This window comes from Oncorhynchus nerka, linkage group LG6, assembly GCF_034236695.1.
Source record: "Oncorhynchus nerka isolate Pitt River linkage group LG6, Oner_Uvic_2.0, whole genome shotgun sequence".
Classification (NCBI taxonomy): Eukaryota; Metazoa; Chordata; class Actinopteri; order Salmoniformes; family Salmonidae; genus Oncorhynchus; species Oncorhynchus nerka.
This window is the reverse complement of record NC_088401.1, coordinates 91,791,673-91,813,555: the sequence shown is the minus strand read 5'-3', so window position 1 is coordinate 91,813,555 and position 21,883 is coordinate 91,791,673. Positions and strand designations below refer to the sequence as shown.

General features: G+C 46.5%; 1 protein-coding gene across 1 annotated transcript in view; it reads right to left on the bottom strand.

Moving 5' to 3' along the window:
- Positions 1 to 10,407: 10,407 nt before the first annotated feature.
- Positions 10,408 to 21,883, bottom strand: part of zdhhc15b (zinc finger DHHC-type palmitoyltransferase 15b) — a 37,546-nt gene continuing 26,070 nt past the window's right edge. Inside the window, exons 10-11 of the mRNA XM_065020013.1 lie at positions 16,769 to 16,881; positions 10,408 to 11,154 (exon numbers count right to left, since the gene is read on the bottom strand). Coding sequence (XP_064876085.1) covers positions 11,084 to 11,154; positions 16,769 to 16,881 — 184 coding nt within the window. The 3' untranslated portion in view covers positions 10,408 to 11,083. The remainder of the gene's footprint in view (positions 11,155 to 16,768; positions 16,882 to 21,883) is intronic.

Sequence of the window (21,883 nt, the reverse complement as noted above, 5' to 3'; positions counted from 1 at the left end):
CCTCAAACGGAATGCATTGACCCACTACTTACAGGGAAGGATTCGGGGCTCTATTGAGCCTGGGTCCTGAAGTGTTACAATAGAAATGTACAGGTCATTTCCCATTGGGCCGACGCGTGCAGTCTCCGCCAACGTGGGGCCGACGCGTGCAGTCTCCGCCAACGTGGGGCCGACGCGTGCAGTCTCCGCCAACGTGGGAACGTCGTCTTTAAATTCCGATTGGGCATCAGTGCTGAACTTCTGCAAGTCAGTTAAGAACAAATTCTTATTTTCAATGACGGCCTAGGAACAGTGAGTTAACTGCCTGTTCAGGGGCAGAACGACAGATTTGTACCTTGTCAGCTCGGGGATTTGAACTTGCAACCTTTCGGTTACTAGTCCAACGCTCGAACCACTAGGCTATCCTGCCGCCCCATTGAATAGAGGAGTTCAGACATGAAACCGCATCAGTTTGACAGATTTATCCAGTCATGTGACTCAGGTAGTGATTGTGTTGATCTCCTGTTGGAATGATGAATAAAACAGGAACCAGAAGTGATCAGGAGTAAAAGGTCATTTCAGTGTCAGTCAGTATGATGATCAGCAACATAGTACAACACCACCTCCTCTCAGTGATGGGAAGACCAGTAAACTGCTGACCCAAACACCACCTCCTCTCAGTGATGGGAAGACCAGTAAACTGCTGACCCAAACACCACCTCCTCTCAGTGATGGGAAGACCAGTAAACTGCTGACCCAAACACCACCTCCTCTCAGTGATGGGAAGACCAGTAAACTGCTGACCCAAACACCACCTCCTCTCCATGAAGGTCCATCCTCTCTTCACTCTCTCCCACAGTCACATACACAGACAATCATTCTCACAGTCACATACACAGACAATCATTCACACAGTCACATACACAGACAATCATTCACACAGTCACATACACAGACAATCATTCTCACAGTCACATACACAGACAATCATTCTCACAGTCACATACACAGACAATCATTCCCACAGTCACATACACAGACAATCATTCACACAGTCACATACACAGACAATCATTCTCACAGTCACATACACAGACAATCATTCTCACAGTCACATACACAGACAATCATTCACACAGTCACATACACAGACAATCATTCACACAGTCACATACACAGACAATCATTTCCACAGTCACATACACAGACAATCATTTCCACAGTCACATACACAGACAATCATTCTCACAGTCACATACACAGACAATCATTCTCACAGTCACATACACAGACAATCAGTCACATACACAGATATGATTGTAAATTAAACATTGACAACATCAGGAACATTTTTGCTGAATAGAAGAGATGAAATAATCAATAACTAGTTTCTGTCTGTACAGAGCAGATGTCTTAGTTGTAACAACAGCCGTATTGAATCATTTCATCATGATGTTAAACCAATGTAAATACACACAAAGGGGCATATGTATCAAGCATCTGAGTAGGAGTGCTGACCTAGGGTCAGTTCTGCCTTCTATAACACATTACATCCACAGGAGCCTGACCTAGGGTCAGTTCTGCCTTCCACAACACATTACATCCACAGGAGCCTGACCTAGGGTCAGTTCTGCCTTCTATAACACATTACATCCACAGGAGCCTGACCTAGGGTCAGTTCTGCCTTCCACAACACATTACATCCACAGGAGCCTGACCTAGGGTCAGTTCTGCCTTCTATAACACATTACATCCACAGGAGCCTGACCTAGGGTCAGTTCTGCCTTCCACAACACATTACATCCACAGGAGCCTGACCTAGGGTCAGTTCTGCCTTCTACAACACATTGCATCCACAGGAGCCTGACCTGGGGTCAGTTCTGCCTTCCACAACACATTACATCCACAGGAGCCTGACCTGGGGTCAGTTCTGCCTTCTATAACACATTACATCCACAGGAGCCTGACCTACGGTCAGTTCTGCCTTCCACAACACATTACATCCACAGGAGCCTGACCTAGGGTCAGTTCTGCCTTCTACAACACATTACATCCACAGGAGCCTGACCTGGGGTCAGTTCTGCCTTCCACAACACATTACATCCACAGGAGCCTGATCCTAGGGTCAGTTCTGCCTTCTACAACACATTACATCCACAGGAGCCTGACCTAGGGTCAGTCAGTTCTGCCTTCTACAACACATTACATCCACAGGAGCCTGATCCTAGATCAGTCAGTTCTGCCTTCTACAACACATTACATCCACAGGAGCCTGACCTAGGGTCAGTTCTGCCTTCTACAACACATTACATCCACAGGAGCCTGATCCTAGGGTCAGTTCTGCCTTCTATAACACATTACAGGCACAGGAGCCTGACCTAGGGTCAGCAGTCTGAACCGCTTGAGACAGACAGCACTAGACCTACCTTGATAACAGCTTTGGCCCGGTCCAGACAAGGCCCTTAGCCCCTCCCCAAGATTGCATCCCAAATGGCATTCCCTATACAGGGCACTAGTTTTGACCAGAGCCCTATTCCCTATACAGTGCACTAGTTTTGACCAGAGCCCTATTCCCTATACAATGCACTAGTTTTGACCAGAGCCCTATTCCCTATACAGTGCACTAGTTTTGACCAGAGCCCTATTCCCTATACAGTGCACTAGTTTTGACCAGAGCCTTATGGGTAATAGGGTGCCATTTGGGACCAGGGACTGACTACCTAAGCTAAGGAGTAGGAACTAGGGTCTGCTTCTGTAGTGGAGCAGCTTCAGGTTCCTTGGTGTCCACATCACCAACAAACTATCATGGTCCAAGCACACCAAGACAGTTGTGAAGAGGGCACGACAAAACCTATTCCCCCTCAAGAGACTGAAAAGATCTGGCATGGGGTCCTCAGATCCTCAAAAGGTTTACAGCAGCACCATCAAGAGCATCCTGACGGGTTGCATCACTACCTGGTATGGAAACTACTCGGCCACAAGGCACTTCAGAGGTACTGGGCTGTTCGCACTACCATCACTGGGGTCAAGCTTCCTGCCATCCAGGACCTCTATACCAGGCGGTGTCAGTGGGAGGCCCTAAATATGTCCAGAGACTCCAGCCAACCTAGTCATAAACTGTCCTCTCTGCTACCGCACAGCAAGCAGTACCGGAGCGCCAAGTCTAGGGCCAAGAGGCTTCTCAACAGCTTCTACCCCCCAAGCCATTAGACTGCTGAACATCTAATCAAATGTCTACCCAGACTATTTCCATTGCTCCCACTCTATGCATAGTCACTTTAATAATTCTACCTCCATGTATATATTACCTTGATTAACTGGTGCCCCACATATTAACTCTACTGGTACCCCCTGTATATAGCCTCCATATTAACTCTGTACCGTAATACCCTGTGTACTGGTACCCCCTGTATATAGCCTCCACATTGACTCTGTACCGGTACCCCCTGTATATAGCCTCCATATTAACTCTGTACCCCCTGTATATAGCCTCCACATTGACTCTGTACCGGTACCCCCTGTATATATCCTCCACATTGACTCTGTACCGGTAACCTCTGTATATAGCCTCCACATTGACTCTGTACCGTAATACCCTGTATATAGCCTCCACATTGACTCACTACCCCCTGTATATAGCCTCCACATTGACTCACTACCCCCTGTATATAGCCTCCACATTGACTCTGTACCGGTACCCCCTGTATATAGCCTCCACATTGACTCTGTACCGGTACCCCCTGTATATAGCCTCCAAATTGACTCTGTACTGGTACCCCCTGTATATAGCCTCCACATTGACTCTGTACCGTAATACCCTGTATATAGCCTCCACATTGACTCTGTACCGTAATACCCTGTATATAGCCTCCACATTGACTCTGTACCGTAATACCCTGTATATAGCCTCCACATTGACTCTGTACCCCCCTGTATATAGCCTCCACATTGACTCACTACCCCCTGTATATAGCCTCCACATTGACTCTGTACCAGTACCCCCTGTATATAGCCTCCACATTGACTCTGTACCGGTACCCCCTGTATATAGCCTCCACATTGACTCTGTACCGGTCGGTACCCCCTGTATATAGCCTCCACATTGACTCTGTACCGGCCGGTACCCCCTGTATATAGCCTCCACATTGAGTCTGTACCGGTACCCCCTGTATATAGCCTCCACATTGACTCTGTACCGGTACCCCCTGTATATAGCCTCCACATTGACTCTGTACTGGTACCCCTGTATATAGCCTCCACATTGACTCTGTACTGGTACCCCTGTATATAGCCTCCACATTGACTCTGTACTGGTACCCCTGTATATAGCCTCCACATTGACTCTGTACTGGTACCCCTGTATATAGCCTCCACATTGACTCTGTACTGGTACCCCCTGTATATAGCCTCCACATTGACTCTGTACTGGTACCCCTGTAAATAGCCTCCACATTGACTCTGTACCGGTACCCCTGTATATAGCCTCCACATTGACTCTGTACTGGTACCCCCTGTAAATAGCCTCCACATTGACTCTGTACCGGTACCCCCTGCATATAGCCTCCACACTGACTCTGTACCGGTACCCCCTGTATATAGCCTCCACATTGACTCTGTACCGGTACCTCCTGTATATAGCCTCCACATTGACTCTGTACCGGTACCCCTGTATATAGCCTCCACATTGACTCTGTACTGGTACCCCCTGTATATAGCCTCCACATTGACTCTGTACTGGTACCCCCTGTATATAGCCTCCACATTGACTCTGTACTGGTACCCCCTGTATATAGCCTCCACATTGACTCTGTACTGGTACCCCCTGTATATAGCCTCCACATTGACTCTGTACTGGTAACCCCTGTATATAGCCTCCACATTGACTCTGTACTGGTACCCCCTGTATATAGCCTCCACATTGACTCTGTACTGGTACCCCTGTAAATAGCCTCCACATTGACTCTGTACCGGTACGCCCTGTATATAGCCTCCACATTGACTCTGTACTGGTACCCCCTGTAAATAGCCTCCACATTGACTCTGTACCGGTACCCCCTGCATATAGCCTCCACACTGACTCTGTACGGGTACCCCCTGTATATAACCTCCACATTGACTCTGTACTGGTACCTCCTGTATATAGCCTCCACATTGACTCTGTCCCGGTACCCCCTGTATATAGCCTCCACATTGACTCTGTACCGGTACCCCCTGTATATAGCCTCCACATTGACTCTGTACTGGTACCCCCTGTATATAGCCTCCACATTGACTCTGTACTGGTACCCCCTGTATATAGCCTCCACATTGACTCTGTACTGGTACCCCCTGTAAATAGCCTCCACATTGACTCTGTACCGGTACCCCCTGCATATAGCCTCCACACTGACTCTGTACGGGTACCCCCTGTATATAACCTCCACATTGACTCTGTACTGGTACCTCCTGTATATAGCCTCCACATTGACTCTGTCCCGGTACCCCCTGTATATAGCCTCCACATTGACTCTGTACTGGTACCCCTGTATATAGCCTCCACATTGACTCTGTACTGGTACCCCCTGTATATAGCCTCCACATTGACTCTGTACTGGTACCCCTGTATATAGCCTCCACATTGACTCTGTACTGGTACCCCCTGTATATAGCCTCCACATTGACTCTGTACTGGTACCCCTGTATATAGCCTCCACATTGACTCTGTACTGGTACCCCTGTATATAGCCTCCACATTGACTCTGTACTGGTACCCCCTGTATATAGCCTCCACATTGACTCTGTACCGGTACCCCCTGTAAATAGCCTCCACATTGACTCTGTACCGGTACCCCCTGTATATAGCCTCCACATTGACTCTGTACTGGTACCCCCTGCAAATAGCCTCCACATTGACTCTGTACCGGTACCCCCTGCATATAGCCTCCACACTGACTCTGTACCGGTACCCCCTGTATATAGCCTCCACATTGACTCTGTACCGGTACCTCCTGTATATAGCCTCCACATTGACTCTGTACTGGTACCCCCTGTATATAGCCTCCACATTGACTCTGTACTGGTACCCCCTGTATATAGCCTCCACATTGACTCTGTACTGGTACCCCCTGTATATAGCTTCCACATTGACTCTGTACTGGTACCCCCTGTATATAGCCTCCACATTGACTCTGTACTGGTACCCCTGTATATAGCCTCCACATTGACTCTGTACTGGTACCCCCTGTATATAGCCTCCACATTGACTCTGTACTGGTACCCCTGTAAATAGCCTCCACATTGACTCTGTACCGGTACCCCCTGCATATAGCCTCCACATTGACTCTGTACCGGTACCCCTGTAAATAGCCTCCACATTGACTCTGTACCGTAACCCCTGCATATAGCCTCCACACTGACTCTGTACTGGTACCCCTGTATATAACCTCCACATTGACTCTGTACTGGTACCTCCTGTATATAGCCTCCACATTGACTCTGTACCGGTACCCCCTGTATATAGCCTCCACATTGACTCTGTACTGGTACCCCCTGTATATAGCCTCCACATTGACTCTGTACCGGTACCCCCTGTAAATAGCCTCCACATTGACTCTGTACCGGTACCCCCTGTATATAACCTCCACATTGACTCTGTACCGGTACCCCCTGTATATAGCCTCCACATTGACTCTGTACCGGTACCCCCTGTATATAGCCTCCACATTGACTCTGTACTGGTACCCCCTGTATATAGCCTCCACATTGACTCTGTACTGGTACCCCCTGTATATAGCCTCCACATTGACTCTGTACCGGTACCCCCTGTATATAGCCTCCACATTGACTCTGTACCGTAATACCCTGTATATAGCCTCCACATTGACTCTGTACCGTAATACCCTGTATATAGCCTCCACATTGACTCTGTACCGGTACCCCTGTATATAGCCTCCACATTGACTCTGTACCGGTACCCTGTATATAACCTCCATATTGACTCTGTACCGTAACACCCTGTATATAGCCTCCACATTGACTCTGTACCAGTACCCCTGTATATAGCCTCCACATTGACTCTGTACCGTAATACCCTGTATATAGCCTCCACATTGACTCTGTACCGGTACCCCTGTATATAACCTCCATATTGACTCTGTACCGTAACACCCTGTATATAGCCTCCACATTGACTCTGTACCAGTACCCCCTGTATATAGCCTCCACATTGACTCTGTACCTGTACCCCTGTATATAGCCTCCACATTGACTCTGTACTGGTACCCCCTGTATATAGCCTCCACATTGACTCTGTACCGTAACACCCTGTATATAGCCTCCACATTGACTCTGTACCGGTACCCCCTGTATATAACCTCCATATTGACTCTGTACCGTAACACCCTGTATATAGCCTCCACATTGACTCTGTACCAGTACCCCTGTATATAGCCTCCACATTGACTCTGTACCTGTACCCTGTATATAGCCTCCACATTGACTCTGTACTGGTAATACCCTGTATATAGCCTCCACATTGACTCTGTACCGTAACACCCTGTATATAGCCTCCACATTGACTCTGTACCGGTACCCCCTGTATATAACCTCCACATTGACTCTGTACTGGTACCCTGTATATAGCCTCCACATTGACTCTGTACCGGTACCCCCTGTATATAGCCTCCACATTGACTCTGTACTGGTACCCCTGTATATAGCCTCCACATTGACTCTGTACTGGTACCCCTGTATATAGCCTCCACATTGACTCTGTACCGTACCCCTGTATATAGCCTCCACATTGACTCTGTACCGTAACCCCTGTATATAGCCTCCACATTGACTCTGTACCGTAACACCCTGTATATAACCTCCACATTGACTCTGTACCGTAACACCCTGTATATAACCTCCACATTGACTCTGTACCGTAATACCCCTGTATATAGCCTCCACATTGACTCTGTACCGTAACCCCTGTATATAGCCTCCACATTGACTCTGTACCGTAATACCCTGTATATAGCCTCCACATTGACTCTGTACCGTAACCCCCTGTATATAGCCTCCACATTGACTCTGTACCGTAATACCCTGTATATAGCCTCCACATTGACTCTGTACCAGTACCCCCTGTATATAGCCTCCACATTGACTCTGTACCAGTACCCCTGTATATAGCCTCCACATTGACTCTGTACCAGTACCCCTGTATATAGCCTCCACATTGACTCTGTACCGTAACCCCCTGTATATAGCCTCCACATTGACTCTGTACCGTAATACCCCCTGTATATAGCCTCCACATTGACTCTGTACCGTAATACCCTGTATATAGCCTCCACATTGACTCTGTACCGTAATACCCTGTATATAGCCTCCACATTGACTCTGTACCGTAATACCCTGTATATAGCCTCCACATTGACTCTGTACCGTAATACCCTGTATATAGCCTCCACATTGACTCTGTACCGGTACCCCCTGTATATAGCCTCCACATTGACTCTGTACCGTAACACCCTGTATATAGCCTCCACATTGACTCTGTACCGGTACCCCCTGTATATAGCCTCCACATTGACTCTGTACCGTAACACCCTGTATATAGCCTCCACATTGACTCTGTACCGGAACACCCTGTATATAGCCTCCACATTGACTCTGTACCGGTACCCCCTGTATATAGCCTCCACATTGACTCTGTAGCGGTACCCCCCTGTATATAGCCTCCACATTGACTCTGTAGCGGTACCCCCTGTATATAGCCTCCACATTGACTCTGTAGCGGTACCCCCTGTATATAGCCTCCACATTGACTCTGTAGCGGTACCCCCTGTATATAGCCTCCACATTGACTCTGTAGCGGTACCCCCTGTATATAGCCTCCACATTGACTCTGTAGCGGTACCCCCTGTATATAGCCTCCACATTGACTCTGTACCGGTACCCCCTGTATATAGCCTCCACATTGACTCTGTACCGGTACCCCCTGTATATAGCCTCCACATTGACTCTGTACCGTAACCCCCTGTATATAGCCTCCACATTGACTCTGTACCGGTACCCCCTGTATATAGCCTCCACATTGACTCTGTACCGGTAGCCCCTGTATATAGCCTCCACATTGACTCTGTACTGGTACCCCCTGTATATAGCCTCCACATTGACTCTGTACCGGTAGCCCCTGTATATAGCCTCCACATTGTTATTGTTGCTCATTTATTTATTTTAAATATTTTGTTTATTTTCATAAACTGCACTGTTGTTGGTTAAGGGCTTGTAAGCATTTCACTGTGAGGTCTACTACACCTGTTGTATTCAGCATTTCACTGTAAGGTCTACACCTGTTGTATTCAGTATTTCACTGTAAGGTCTACACCTGTTGTATTCAGCATTTCACTGTAAGGTCTACTACACCTGTTGTATTCAGCATTTCACTGTGAGGGCTACTACACCTGTTGTATTCAGTATTTCACTGTAAGGTCTACTACAGCTGTTGTATTCAGCATCTCACTGTGAGGTCTACTACACCTGTTGTATTCAGTATTTCACTGTGAGGTCTACTACACCTGTTGTATTCAGCATTTCACTGTAAGGGCTACTACACCTGTTGTATTCAGTATTTCACTGTAAGGTCTACTACAGCTGTTGTATTCAGCATCTCACTGTGAGGTCTACTACACCTGTTGTATTCAGCATTTCACTGTGAGGTCTACTACACCTGTTGTATTCAGCATTTCACTGTAAGGTCTACTACACCTGTTGTATTCAGTATTTCACTGTGAGGTCTACACCTGTTGTATTCAGTATTTCACTGTGAGGTCTACACCTGTTGTATTCAGCATTTCACTGTGAGGTCTACACCTGTTGTATTCAGTATTTCACTGTAAGGTCTACACCTGTTGTATTCAGTATTTCACTGTAAGGTCTACACCTGTTGTATTCAGCATTTCACTGTGAGGTCTACTACACCTGTTGTATTCAGCATTTCACTGTGAGGTCTACTACACCTGTTGTATTCAGCATTTCACTGTGAGGTCTACTACACCTGTTGTATTCAGTATTTCACTGTGAGGTCTACTACACCTGTTGTATTCAGTATTTCACTGTGAGGTCTACACCTGTTGTATTCAGCATTTCACTGTAAGGTCTACACCTGTTGTATTCAGCATTTCACTGTAAGGTCTACTACACCTGTTGTATTCAGTATTTCACTGTAAGGTCTACTACACCTGTTGTATTCAGCATTTCACTGTAAGGTCTACTACACCTGTTGTATTCAGCATTTCACTGTAAGGTCTACACCTGTTGTATTCAATATTTCACTGTGAGGTCTACACCTGTTGTATTCAGCATTTCACTGTGAGGTCTACACCTGTTGTATTCGGCGCACGTGACATTGGATTTGGGCAGCATCTTTACAAAGGAACGACAGGTACATGGCCCTAAGATGACAACAAATACACATGGTTTTAATGGTCTTTCTCCATTCTGATTGGGCCTTAAGGACCCTGCATATGGAATAATGATAATACATTTATAGAGCTCTTTTCATTTAAAGATGTAAATCACAAAGCTATTTACATTAACAAAATACAGGCGAGAAATGAAAAGCTAGCTAGCAGCCTAGTACTATATAATATACACAATAATACAGGAGAGGTAGGGAGACAGAGACAACAGAAGTAGAGAGACAACAGAAGTAGGGAGACAGAGACAACAGAAGTAGGGACAACAGAAGTAGAGAGACAGAGACAACAGAAGTAGAGAGACAGAGACAACAGAAGTAGAGAGACAGAGACAACAGAAGTAGAGAGACGGAGACAACAGAAGTAGAGAGACAGAGACAACAGTAGTAGAGAGACAACAGAAGTAAGGAGACAGTGCTAGACATGGTCTTTCTCTTAAAACAATCGTGTACTGTGACATAATATTAATGGACTTCTGTTCCCCTAACATTGTCTTCATGGTGAACTGAAAACTCTTCCTGATATTGAGAAGGTGACGTCTAAGAACGTTTTGGCTGCACGTTGAGGTCTTCCGTGTATCTGTGCCTCCTCGGGGTCTGTCTGCCTCCTCAGGGTCTGTCTGCCTCCTCGGGGCACAACACCCACTGCACCGTTTATAAAGTCCATAAAGTGATCCTACTCCTCTTCTCCATCTCCACGGTAACAGAGGGATCCCCGTCACCACCTGGAAAATACAGATTCATACAGGAACATTGTTTATTTCAAAGTTCAACCACCCCCCCACACACACACAACAATTTCTAAGATTTGACTGAGTTACAGTCCATATGAGGAATATTTCTATTTAAATAAATGTATCATTAGGCCCTAATCTATGGATTTCACATGGCTGGGAATACAGGTATGCATCTGTTGGTCCCAGATACCTTTATAAAGAGAATACAGGTATGGGCGTGGCTCAGAAACCTTTATAAAGAGAATACAGGTATGGGCGTGGCTCAGAAACCTTTATAAAGAGAATACAGGTATGGGCGTGGCTCAGAAACCTTTATAAAGAGAATACAGGTATGGGCGTGGCTCAGAAACCTTTATAAAGAGAATACAGGTATGGGCGTGGCTCAGAAACCTTTATAAAGAGAATACAGGTATGGGCGTGGCTCAGATACCTTTATAAAGAGAATACAGGTATGGGCGTGGCTCAGAAACCTTTATAAAGAGAATACAGGTATGCATCGGTTGGTCCCAGATACCTTTATAAAGAGAATACAGGTATGGGCGTGGCTCAGATACCTTTAAAAAGAGAATACAGGTATGGGCGTGGCTCAGAAACCTTTAAAAAGAGAATACAGGTACAGTGCCTACAGTGCCTACAGGTACAGTGAGAATACAGGTTCGGCCCCCTTGAAATTTGCGACCTTTTGCCACATTTCAGGCTTCAAACATAAAGATATAAAACTGTAGTTTTTTGTGAAGAATCAACAACAAGTGGGACACAATCATGAAGTGGAACGACATTTAGTGGATATTTCAAACTTTTTTAACAAATCAAAAACTGAAAAATTGGGCAGCCCCTTTACTTTCAGTGCAGCAAACTCTCTCCAGAAGTTCAGTGAGGATCTCTGAATGATCCAATGTTGACCTAAATGACTAATGATGATAAATACAATCCACCTGTGTGTAATCAAAGTCTCCGTATAAATGCACCTGCACTGTGATAGTCTCAGAGGTCCGTTAAAAGCGCAGAGAGCATCATGAAGAACAAGGAACACACCAGGCATGTCCGAGATACTGTTGTGAAGAAGTTTAAAGCCGGATTTGGATACAAAAAGATTTCCCAAGCTTTAAACATCCCAAGGAGCACTGTGCAAGCGATAATATTGAAATGGAAGGAGTATCAGACCACTGCAAATCTACCAAGACCTGGTCGTCCCTCTAAACTTTCAGCTCATACAAGGAGAAGACTGATCAGAGATGCAGCCAAGAGGCCCATGATCACTCTGGATGAACTGCAGAGATCTACAGCTGAGGTGGGAGACTCTGTCCATAGGACAACAATCAGTTGTATATTGCACAAATCTGGCCTTTATGGAAGAGTGGCAAGAAGAAAGCCATTTCTTAAAGATATCCATAAAAAGTGTTGTTTAAAGTTTGCCACAAGCCACCTGGGAGACACACCAAACATGTGGAAGAAGGTGCTCTGGTCAGATGAAACCAAAATTGAACTTTTTGTCAACAATGCAAAACGTTATGTTTGGCGTAAAAGCAACACAGCTCATCACCCTGGACACACCATCCCCACTGTCAAACATGGTGGTGGCAGCATCATGGTTTGGGTCTGCTTTTCTTCAGCAGGGACAGGGAAGATGGTTAAAATTGATGGGAAGATGGATGGAGCCAAATACAGGACCATTCTGGAAGAAAACCTGATGGAGTCTGCAAAAGACCTGAGACTGGGACGGAGATTTGTCTTCCAACAAGACAATGATCCAAAACATAAAGCAAAATCTACAATGGAATGGTTAAAAAATAAACATATCCAGGTGTTAGAATGGCCAAGTCAAAGTCCAGACCTGAATCCAATCGAGAATCTGTGGAAAGAACTGAAAACTGCTGTTCACAAATGCTCTCCATCCAACCTCACTGAGCTCGAGCTGTTTTGCAAGGAGGAATGGGAAACAATTTCAGTCTCTCGATGTGCAAAACTGATAGAGACATACCCCAAGCGACTTACAGCTGTAATCGCAGCAAAAGGAGGCGCTACAAAGTATTAACTTAAAGGGGGCTGAATCATTTTGGACGCCCAATTTTTCAGTTGATGTTAAAAAAGTTTTAAATATCCACTAAATGTCGTTCCACTTCATGATTGTGTCCCACTTGTTGTTGATTCTTCACAAAAAAATACAGTTTTATATCTTTATGTTTGAAGCCTGAAATGTGGCAAAAGGTCGCAAAGTTCAAGGGGGCCGAATACTTTCGCAAGGCACTGTATGGGCGTGGCTCAGAAACCTTTATAAAGAGAATACAGGTATGGGCGTGGCTCAGAAACCTTTATAAAGAGAATACAGGTATGGGCGTGGCTCAGAAAACCAGTCAGTATCTGGTGTGACCACCTCATGCCACATCTCCTTCACATCGTGTTGATCAGGATCCCACTCTTCTTTAATGGCTGTGAGAAGTTGCTAGATATCGGCGGGAACTGGAACACGAGCATCCCAAACATGCTCAACGGGTGACCGGGCTGGTAAGTACGTAGGCCGTGAAACGGACATTTTCAGCTTCCAGAAATTGTGTACAGATCCTTGCGACATGGAGAAATGCTCACTAACAGGGTTGTAAACAAATGTATGCACAGAATTTTAGAGAAATAAGCTTGGTGTGTATGGAACATCTATTTGATTTCAGCTCCTGAAACATGGGACCAACACTTCACATGTTGCCTTTATGTTCCTGTTCAGTGTGGCTTCCCCCTGACAGGCAGTATTATATCGTTCACAGATTGGGGGTTGACAATTTCATTTAGTACACAGAACATCCATATAAAACGCCCACCACATGCAACAATCTCAACAATTTTACTGAGGTACAGTTCATACTAGGAAATCAGTCAATTGAAAAACGCATTAGGCCCTAATCTATGGATTTGACATGCCTGGGCAGGGGTGCAACCATGGGTGGGCCTGGGAGGACATAGGCTCATCTACTGGGGGGCCAGGCTCACCTACTGGGGGGCCAGGCTCACCTACTGGGGGGCCAGGCCAACCTACTGGGGGGACATAGGCTCACCTACTGGGGGGCCAGGCCAACCTACTGGGGGGACATAGGCTCACCTACTGGGGGGCCAGGTCTTGTACCGGATGCTACAAGACCACACAATTGCTACAAGACCACACAATGCTACAAGACCACACAATTAATCTTCTCCTTTCCCCCCTCTGATGACCAGGTGGCGAATCGCATCTCTGCATGTCTGGCAGATATCAGTGTGGATGACGGATCACCACCTCAAGCTGAACCTCGGCAAGACGGAGCTGCTCTTCCTCCCGGGGAAGGACTGCCCGTTCCATGATCTCGCCATCACGGTTGACAACTCCATCGTGTCCTCCTCCCAGAGCGCTAAGAACCTTGGCGTGATCCTGGACAGCACCCTGTCGTTCTCAACTAACATCAAGGCGGTGGCCCGTTCCTGTAGGTTCATGCTCTACAACATCCGCAGAGTACGACCCTGCCTCACACAGGAAGCGGCGCAGGTCCTAATCCAGGCACTTGTCATCTCCCGTCTGGATTACTGCAACTCGCTGTTGGCTGGGCTCCCTGCCTGTGCCATTAAACCCCTACAACTCTTCCAGAACGCCGCAGCCCGTCTGGTGTTCAACCTTCCCAAGTTCTCTCACGTCACCCCGCTCCTCCACTCTCTCCACTGGCTTCCAGTTGAAGCTCGCATCCGCTACAAGACCATGGTGCTTGCCTACGGAGCTGTGAGGGGAACGGCACCTCAGTACCTTCCAGGCTCTGATCAGGCCCTACACCCAAACAAGGGCACTGCGTTCATCCACCTCTGGCCTGCTCGCCTCCCTACCACTGAGGAAGTACAGTTCCCGCTCAGCCCAGTCAAAACTGTTCGCTGCTCTGGCCCCCCAATGGTGGAACAAACTCCCTCACGACGCCAGGACAGCGGAGTCAATCACCACCTTCCGGAGACACCTGAAACCCCACCTCTTTAAGGAATACCTAGGATAGGATAAAGTAATCCTTCTCACCCCCCTTAAAAGACCTAGATGCACTATTGTAAAGTGGCTGTTCCACTGGATGTCATAAGGTGAAAGCACCAATTTGTAAGTCGCTCTGGATAAGAGCGTCTGCTAAATGACTTAAATGTAAATGTACTGGGGGGCCATAGGCTCACCTACTGGGGGGCCAGGCTCACCTACTGGGGGGCCAGGCTCACGGGGGGCCAGGCCAACCCACTGGGGGGCCAGGCCAAGGCCCACCTACTGGGGGGCCAGGCCAAGGCTCACCTACTGGGGAGCCAGGCTCACCTACTGGGGGGCCAGGCCAACCCACTGGGGGGCCAGGCCAAGGCCCACCTACTGGGGGGCCAGGCCAAGGCTCACCTACTGGGGGGCCAGGCCAAGGCCCACCTACTGGGGGGCCAGGCCAAGGCTCACCTACTGGGGAGCCAGGCCAAGGCTCACCTACTGGGGAGCCAGGCTCACCTACTGGGGGGCCAGGCCAACCCACTGGGGGGCCAGGCCAAGGCCCACCTACTGGGGGGCCAGGCCAAGGCTCACCTACTGGGGGGCCAGGCCAAGGCCCACCTACTGGGGGGCCAGGCCAAGGCTCACCTACTGGGGAGCCAGGCCAAGGCTCACCTACTGGGGAGCCGGGCCAGGCCAACCCACTGGGGGGCCAGGCCAAGGCCCACCTACTGGGGAGCCAGGCCCACCTACTGGGGAGCCAGGCCCACCTACTGGGGAGCCAGGCCAAGGCCCACCCACTGGGGAGCCAGGCCAAGGCCCACCTACTGGGGAGCCAGGCCAAGGCCCACCCACTGGGGGGCCAGGCCAAGGCCCACCCACTGGGGGGCCAGGCCAAGGCCCACCTACTGGGGGGCCAGGCCAAGGCCCACCTACTGGGGGGCCAGGCCAAGGCCCACCTACTGGGGAGCCAGGCCCACCTACTGGGGAGCCAGGCCAAGGCCCACCCACTGGGGGGCCAGGCCAAGGCCCACCTACTGGGGAGCCAGGCCCACCTACTGGGGAGCCAGGCCAAGGCTCACCTACTGGGGGGCCAGGCCAAGGCCCACCCACTGAGGAGCCAGGCTCACCTACTGGGGAGCCAGACCAACCCACTGGGGAGCCAGGCCCACCTACTGGGCCAACCCCACAAAAGGACTTTATTACAGACAGAAATACTCCTCAGTTTCATCAGCTGTCCGGGTGTCTGTTGACCGACGATCCCGCAGGTGAAGAAGCCGGATGTGGAGGTCCTGGGCTGGCGTGGTTACACCTGGTCTGCGGTTTTGAGACTGGTTGGACGTACTGCCAAATTCTCTAAAACGACTTTGGAGGCAGCTTATGGTAGAGAAATGAACATTAACTTCTCCGGCAACAGCTCTGGCGGACATTCCTGTAGTCAGCATGCCAATTACACGCTCTTTCAAAACTTGAGACATCTGTGTCATTGTGTTGTCTGACAAAATTGCACATTTGAGTGGCCTTTTATTGTCCACAGCACAAGGTTGAACCACCATGCAACCTAGCAGTAAATTAGGGACACCACATCATATATTCTTCCCTGATAGATATTCATCTAAGAATCGGTCCTATTGGCCTCCTTACTTATGTTGTCGTCCTCTGACTCCTCTTCCTCATCCCATTTCTCCTCATTGGCTAATAGAGAGGTTGAGGATTCACTCAGGCTCTTCAGAGGGAAGTAGTGGCCATCTCCTTGGCTGGGCAAAATAGAAACACAGACAGGATGGGGTTAAATATCCATAGTCGGGGCCATCTCCTTGGCTGGGAAACACATTAAAACAAATCGGATTGGTCCATACACATATTTAACAGCTGTTATTGGTCCATACACATATTTAACAGCTGTTATTGGTCCATACACATATTTAACAGCTGTTATTGGTCCATATTTAACAGATGTTATTGGTCCATACACATATTTAACAGATGTTATTGGTCCATATTTAACAGATGTTATTGGTCCATATTTAACAGATGTTATTGGTCCATACACATATTTAACAGATGTTATTGGTCCATATTTAACAGATGTTATTGGTCCATACACATATTTAACTGTTATTGGTCCATACACATATTTAACTGTTATTGGTCCATATTTAACAGATGTTATTGGTCCATATTTAACACATATTATTGGTCCATATTTAACAGATGTTATTGGTCCATATTTAACAGATGTTATTGGTCCATATTTAACAGATGTTATTGGTCCACAGTGTCTCCTGACCCCTCCCGTCTCAGCCTCCAGTATTTATGCTGCAGTAGTTTATGTGTCGGGGGGGCTAGGGTCAGTTTGTTATATCTGGAGTACTTCTCCTGTCCTATTCGGTGTCCTGTGTGAATTTAAGTATGCTCTCTCTAATTCTTTCTCTCTCTCGGAGGACCTGAGCCTCAGGACTACCTGGCATGATGACTCCTTGCTGTCCCCAGTCCACCTGGCCGTGCTGCTGCTCCAGTTTCAACTGTTCTGCCTGCGGCTCTGGAACCCTGACCTGTTCACCGGACGTGCTACCTGTCCCAGACCTGCTGTTTTCAACTCTCTAGAGACAGCAGGAGCGGTAGAGATACTCTGAATGATCGGCTATGAAAAGCCAACTGACATTTACTCCTGAGGTGCTGACCTGTTGCACCCTCGACAACTGCCGTGATTATTATTATTATTTGACCATGTTGGTCATTTATGAACATTTGAACATCTTGGCCATGTTCTGTTATAATCTCATGCTGGTCATCTATGAACATTTGAACATCGTGGCCATGTTCTGTTATAATCTCCACCAGGCACAGCCAGAAGAGGACTGGCCACCCCTCATAGCCTGGTTCCTCTCTAGGTTTCTTCCTAGGTTCTGGCCTTTCTAGGGAGTTTTTCCTAGCCACCGTGCTTCTACACCTGCATTGCTTGCTGTTTGGGGTTTTAGGCTGGGTTTCTGTACAGCACTTTGAGATATCAGCTGATGTAAGAAGGGCTATATAAATACATGCGATTATTGGTCCGGTCACATACAGTTGAAGTCAGAAGTTTACACACACTGAGGTTGGAGTCATTAAAACTGGTTTTTCAACCACTCCACACATTTCTTGTTATTAAATAAACTTAAATAAACTGTAGTTTTGGTAAGTCTCTTAGGACATCTACTTGGTGCATGACACAAGTCATTTTACCAACAATTGTTTACAGATTATTTAACTTATAATTCACTGTATCACAATTCCAGTGGGTCAGAAGTTTACATACACTAAGTTGACTGTGCCTTTAAAACAGCTTGGAAAATTCCAGAAAATGATGTCATGGCTTTAAAAGCTTCTGATAGGCTAATTGACATCATTTGAGTCAATTGGAGGTGTACCTGTGGATGTATTTCAAGGCCTACCTTCAAACTCAGTGCCTCTTTGCTTGACATCATGGGAAAATCAAAAGAAATCAGCAAAGACCTCAGAAATTGTAGACTTCCAAAAGTCTGGTTCATCCTTGGGAGAAATTTCCAAACGCCTGAAGGCACCACGTTCATCTGTACAAACAATAGTACGCAAGTATAAACACCATGGGACCACGCAGCCGTCACACCACTCAGAAAGGAGACGCGTTCTGTCTCCTAGAGATGAATGTACTGTGGTGTTAAAAGTGCAAATCAATCCCAGAACAACAGCAAAGGACCTTGTGAAGATGCTGGAGGAAACAGGTACAAAAGTATCTATGTCCACAGTAAAACGAGTCCTATATCGACATAACCTGAAAGGCCACTCAGCAAGGAAGAAGCCACTGCTCCAAAACCGCCATAAAAAAGCCTGACTACGGTTTGCAACTGAACATGGGGACAAAGATCATACTTTTTTGGAGAAATGTCCTCTGGTCTGATGAAACAAAAAATAGAACTGTTTGGTCATAATGACCATCGTTATGTTTGGAGGAAAAAGGGGGAGGCTTGCGAGCCGAAGACAATATCCCAACCGTGAAGCACGGGGGTGGCAGCATCATGTTGTGGGGGTACTTTGCTGCAGGAGGGACTGGTGCACTTCACAAAATAGATGGCATCATGAGGGAGGAAATTATGTGGATATATTGAAGCAACATCTTAAGACATCAGTCAGGAAGTTAAAGCTTGGTCGCAAATGGGTCTTCCAAATGGACAATGACCCCAAGCATTCTTCCAAAGTTGTGGCAAAATGGCCTAAGGACAAGACAAGGTATTGGAGTGGCCATCACAAACCCTGACCTCAATCCGATCTAAAGTTTGTTGGCAGAACTGAAAAAGTGTGCGAGAGCAAGGAGGCCTTCAAACCTGACTCAGTTACACCAGCTCCGTCAGGAGGAATGGCCAGGAGGAATGGCCACCCATCTTATTTTGGGAAGTTTGTGGAAGGCCACCCGAAACGTTTGACCCAAGTTAAACAATTTAAAGGCAATGCTACCAAATAATAATTGAGTGTATGTAAACTTCTGACCCACTGGGAATGTGTAATAAAAGCTGAAATTAATCATTCTCTCTACAATTATTCTGACATATCACATTCTTAAAATAAAGTGGTGTCCCTAACTGAACAAAGACAGGGAATCTTTACTAGGATTAAATTGTGAAAAACTGAGTTTAAATGTCTTTGGCTGAGGTGTATGTAAACTTCCGACTTCAACAGATGTTATTGGTCCATATTTAACACATATTATTGGTCCATACACATATTTAACAGATGTTATTGGTCCATATTTAGCAGATGTTATTGGTCCATATTTAACACATATTATTGGTCCATACACATATTTAACAGATGTTATTGGTCCATATTTAGCAGATGTTATTGGTCCATATTTAACACATATTATTGGTCCATACACATATTTAACAGCTGTTATTGGTCCATATTTAACACATATTATTGGTCCATACACATATTTAACAGATGTTATTGGTCCATATTTAACAGATGTTATTGAGGTGTAGTGAAATTCTTGTGTTTCTAGCTCTAACAGTGCAGTAATATCTAACTAAATTCTTGTGTTTCTAGCTCCAACAGTGCAGTAATATCTAACTAAATTCTTGTGTTTCTAGCTTCAACAGTGCAGTAATATCTAATAATTCACAACATATGAACAGGAGGACGAGCAATGTTGGAGTGGCATTGACAAACACACAGAATACAGAATATACATATGAGAGGAGTACAGCTGTATGTAAACATTATCAAAGTGACCGGTGTTCCGTTATCAAAGTGACCGGTGTTCCGTTATCAAAGTGACCGGTGTTCCGTTATCAAAGTGACCGGTGTTCCGTTATCAAAGTGACCGGTGTTCCGTTATCAAAGTGACCGGTGTTCCGTTATCAAAGTGACCGGTGTTCCGTTATCAAAGTGACCGGTGTTCCGTTATCAAAGTGACCGGTGTTCCGTTATCAAAGTGACGGTGTTCCGTTTCCGGTGTTTATCAAAGTGACCGGTGTTCCGTTATCAAAGTGACCGGTGTTCCGTTATCAAAGTGACCGGTGTTCCGTTATCAAAGTGACCGGTGTTCCGTTATCAAAGTGACCGGTGTTCCGTTATCAAAGTGACCGGTGTTCCGTTATCAAAGTGACCAGTGTTCCGTTATCAAAGTGACCAGTGTTCCGTTATCAAAGTGACCAGTGTTCCGTTATCAAAGTGACCAGTGTTCCGTTATCAAAGTGACCAGTGTTCCGTTATCAAAGTGACCAGTGTTCCATTATCAAAGTGACCAGTGTTCCATTATCAAAGTGACCAGTGTTCCATTATCAAAGTGACCAGTGTTCCATTATCAAAGTGACCAGTGTTCCATTATCAAAGTGACCAGTGTTCCATTATCAAAGTGACCAGTGTTCCATTATCAAAGTGACCAGTGTTCCATTATCAAAGTGACCAGTGTTCCATTATCAAAGTGACCAGTGTTCCATTATTAAAGTGACTAGTGTTCCATTATTAAAGTGACTAGTGTTCCATTATTAAAGTGACCAGTGTTCCTTATTAAAGTGACTAGTGTTCCATTATTAAAGTGACTAGTGTTCCATTATTAAAGTGACTAGTGTTCCATTATTAAAGTGATCAGTGTTCCATTATTAAAGTGACTAGTGTTCCTTATTAAAGTGACTAGTGTTCCATTATTAAAGTGACCAGTGTTCCATTATTAAAGTGACCAGTGTTCCATTATTAAAGTGGCCAGTGTTCCATTATCAAAGTGACCAGTGTTCCATTATTAAAGTGACCAGTGTTCCATTATTAAAGTGACTAGTGTTCCTTATTAAAGTGACTGGTGTTCCTTATTAAAGTGACTAGTGTTCCTTATTAAAGTGACTGGTGTTCCTTATTAAAGTGACCAGTGTTCCATTATTAAAGTGACCAGTGTTCCATTATCAAAGTGACCAGTGAGCCCATGTCTATGTGTATAGGACAGCAGCCTCTAAGGTGCAGGGTTGAGTAACCGGGTGGTAGCCGGCTAGTGATGGCTATTTTAACAGTCTGATGGCCTTGACATTGAAAAACAGCTTCCGTCTCTCGGTCCCAGCTTTGATGCACCTGTACTGACCTCGCCTTCTGGACGATAGCGGGGTGAACAGGCAGTGGCTCGGGGTGGTTGTTGTCCTTGATGATCTTTTTGGCCTTCCTGTGACATCGGGTGGTGTAGATGTCCTGGAGGGCAGGTAGTTTTCCCAACGCATCACCGGGGGCAGACCGTACCACCCTCTGGAGAGCCCT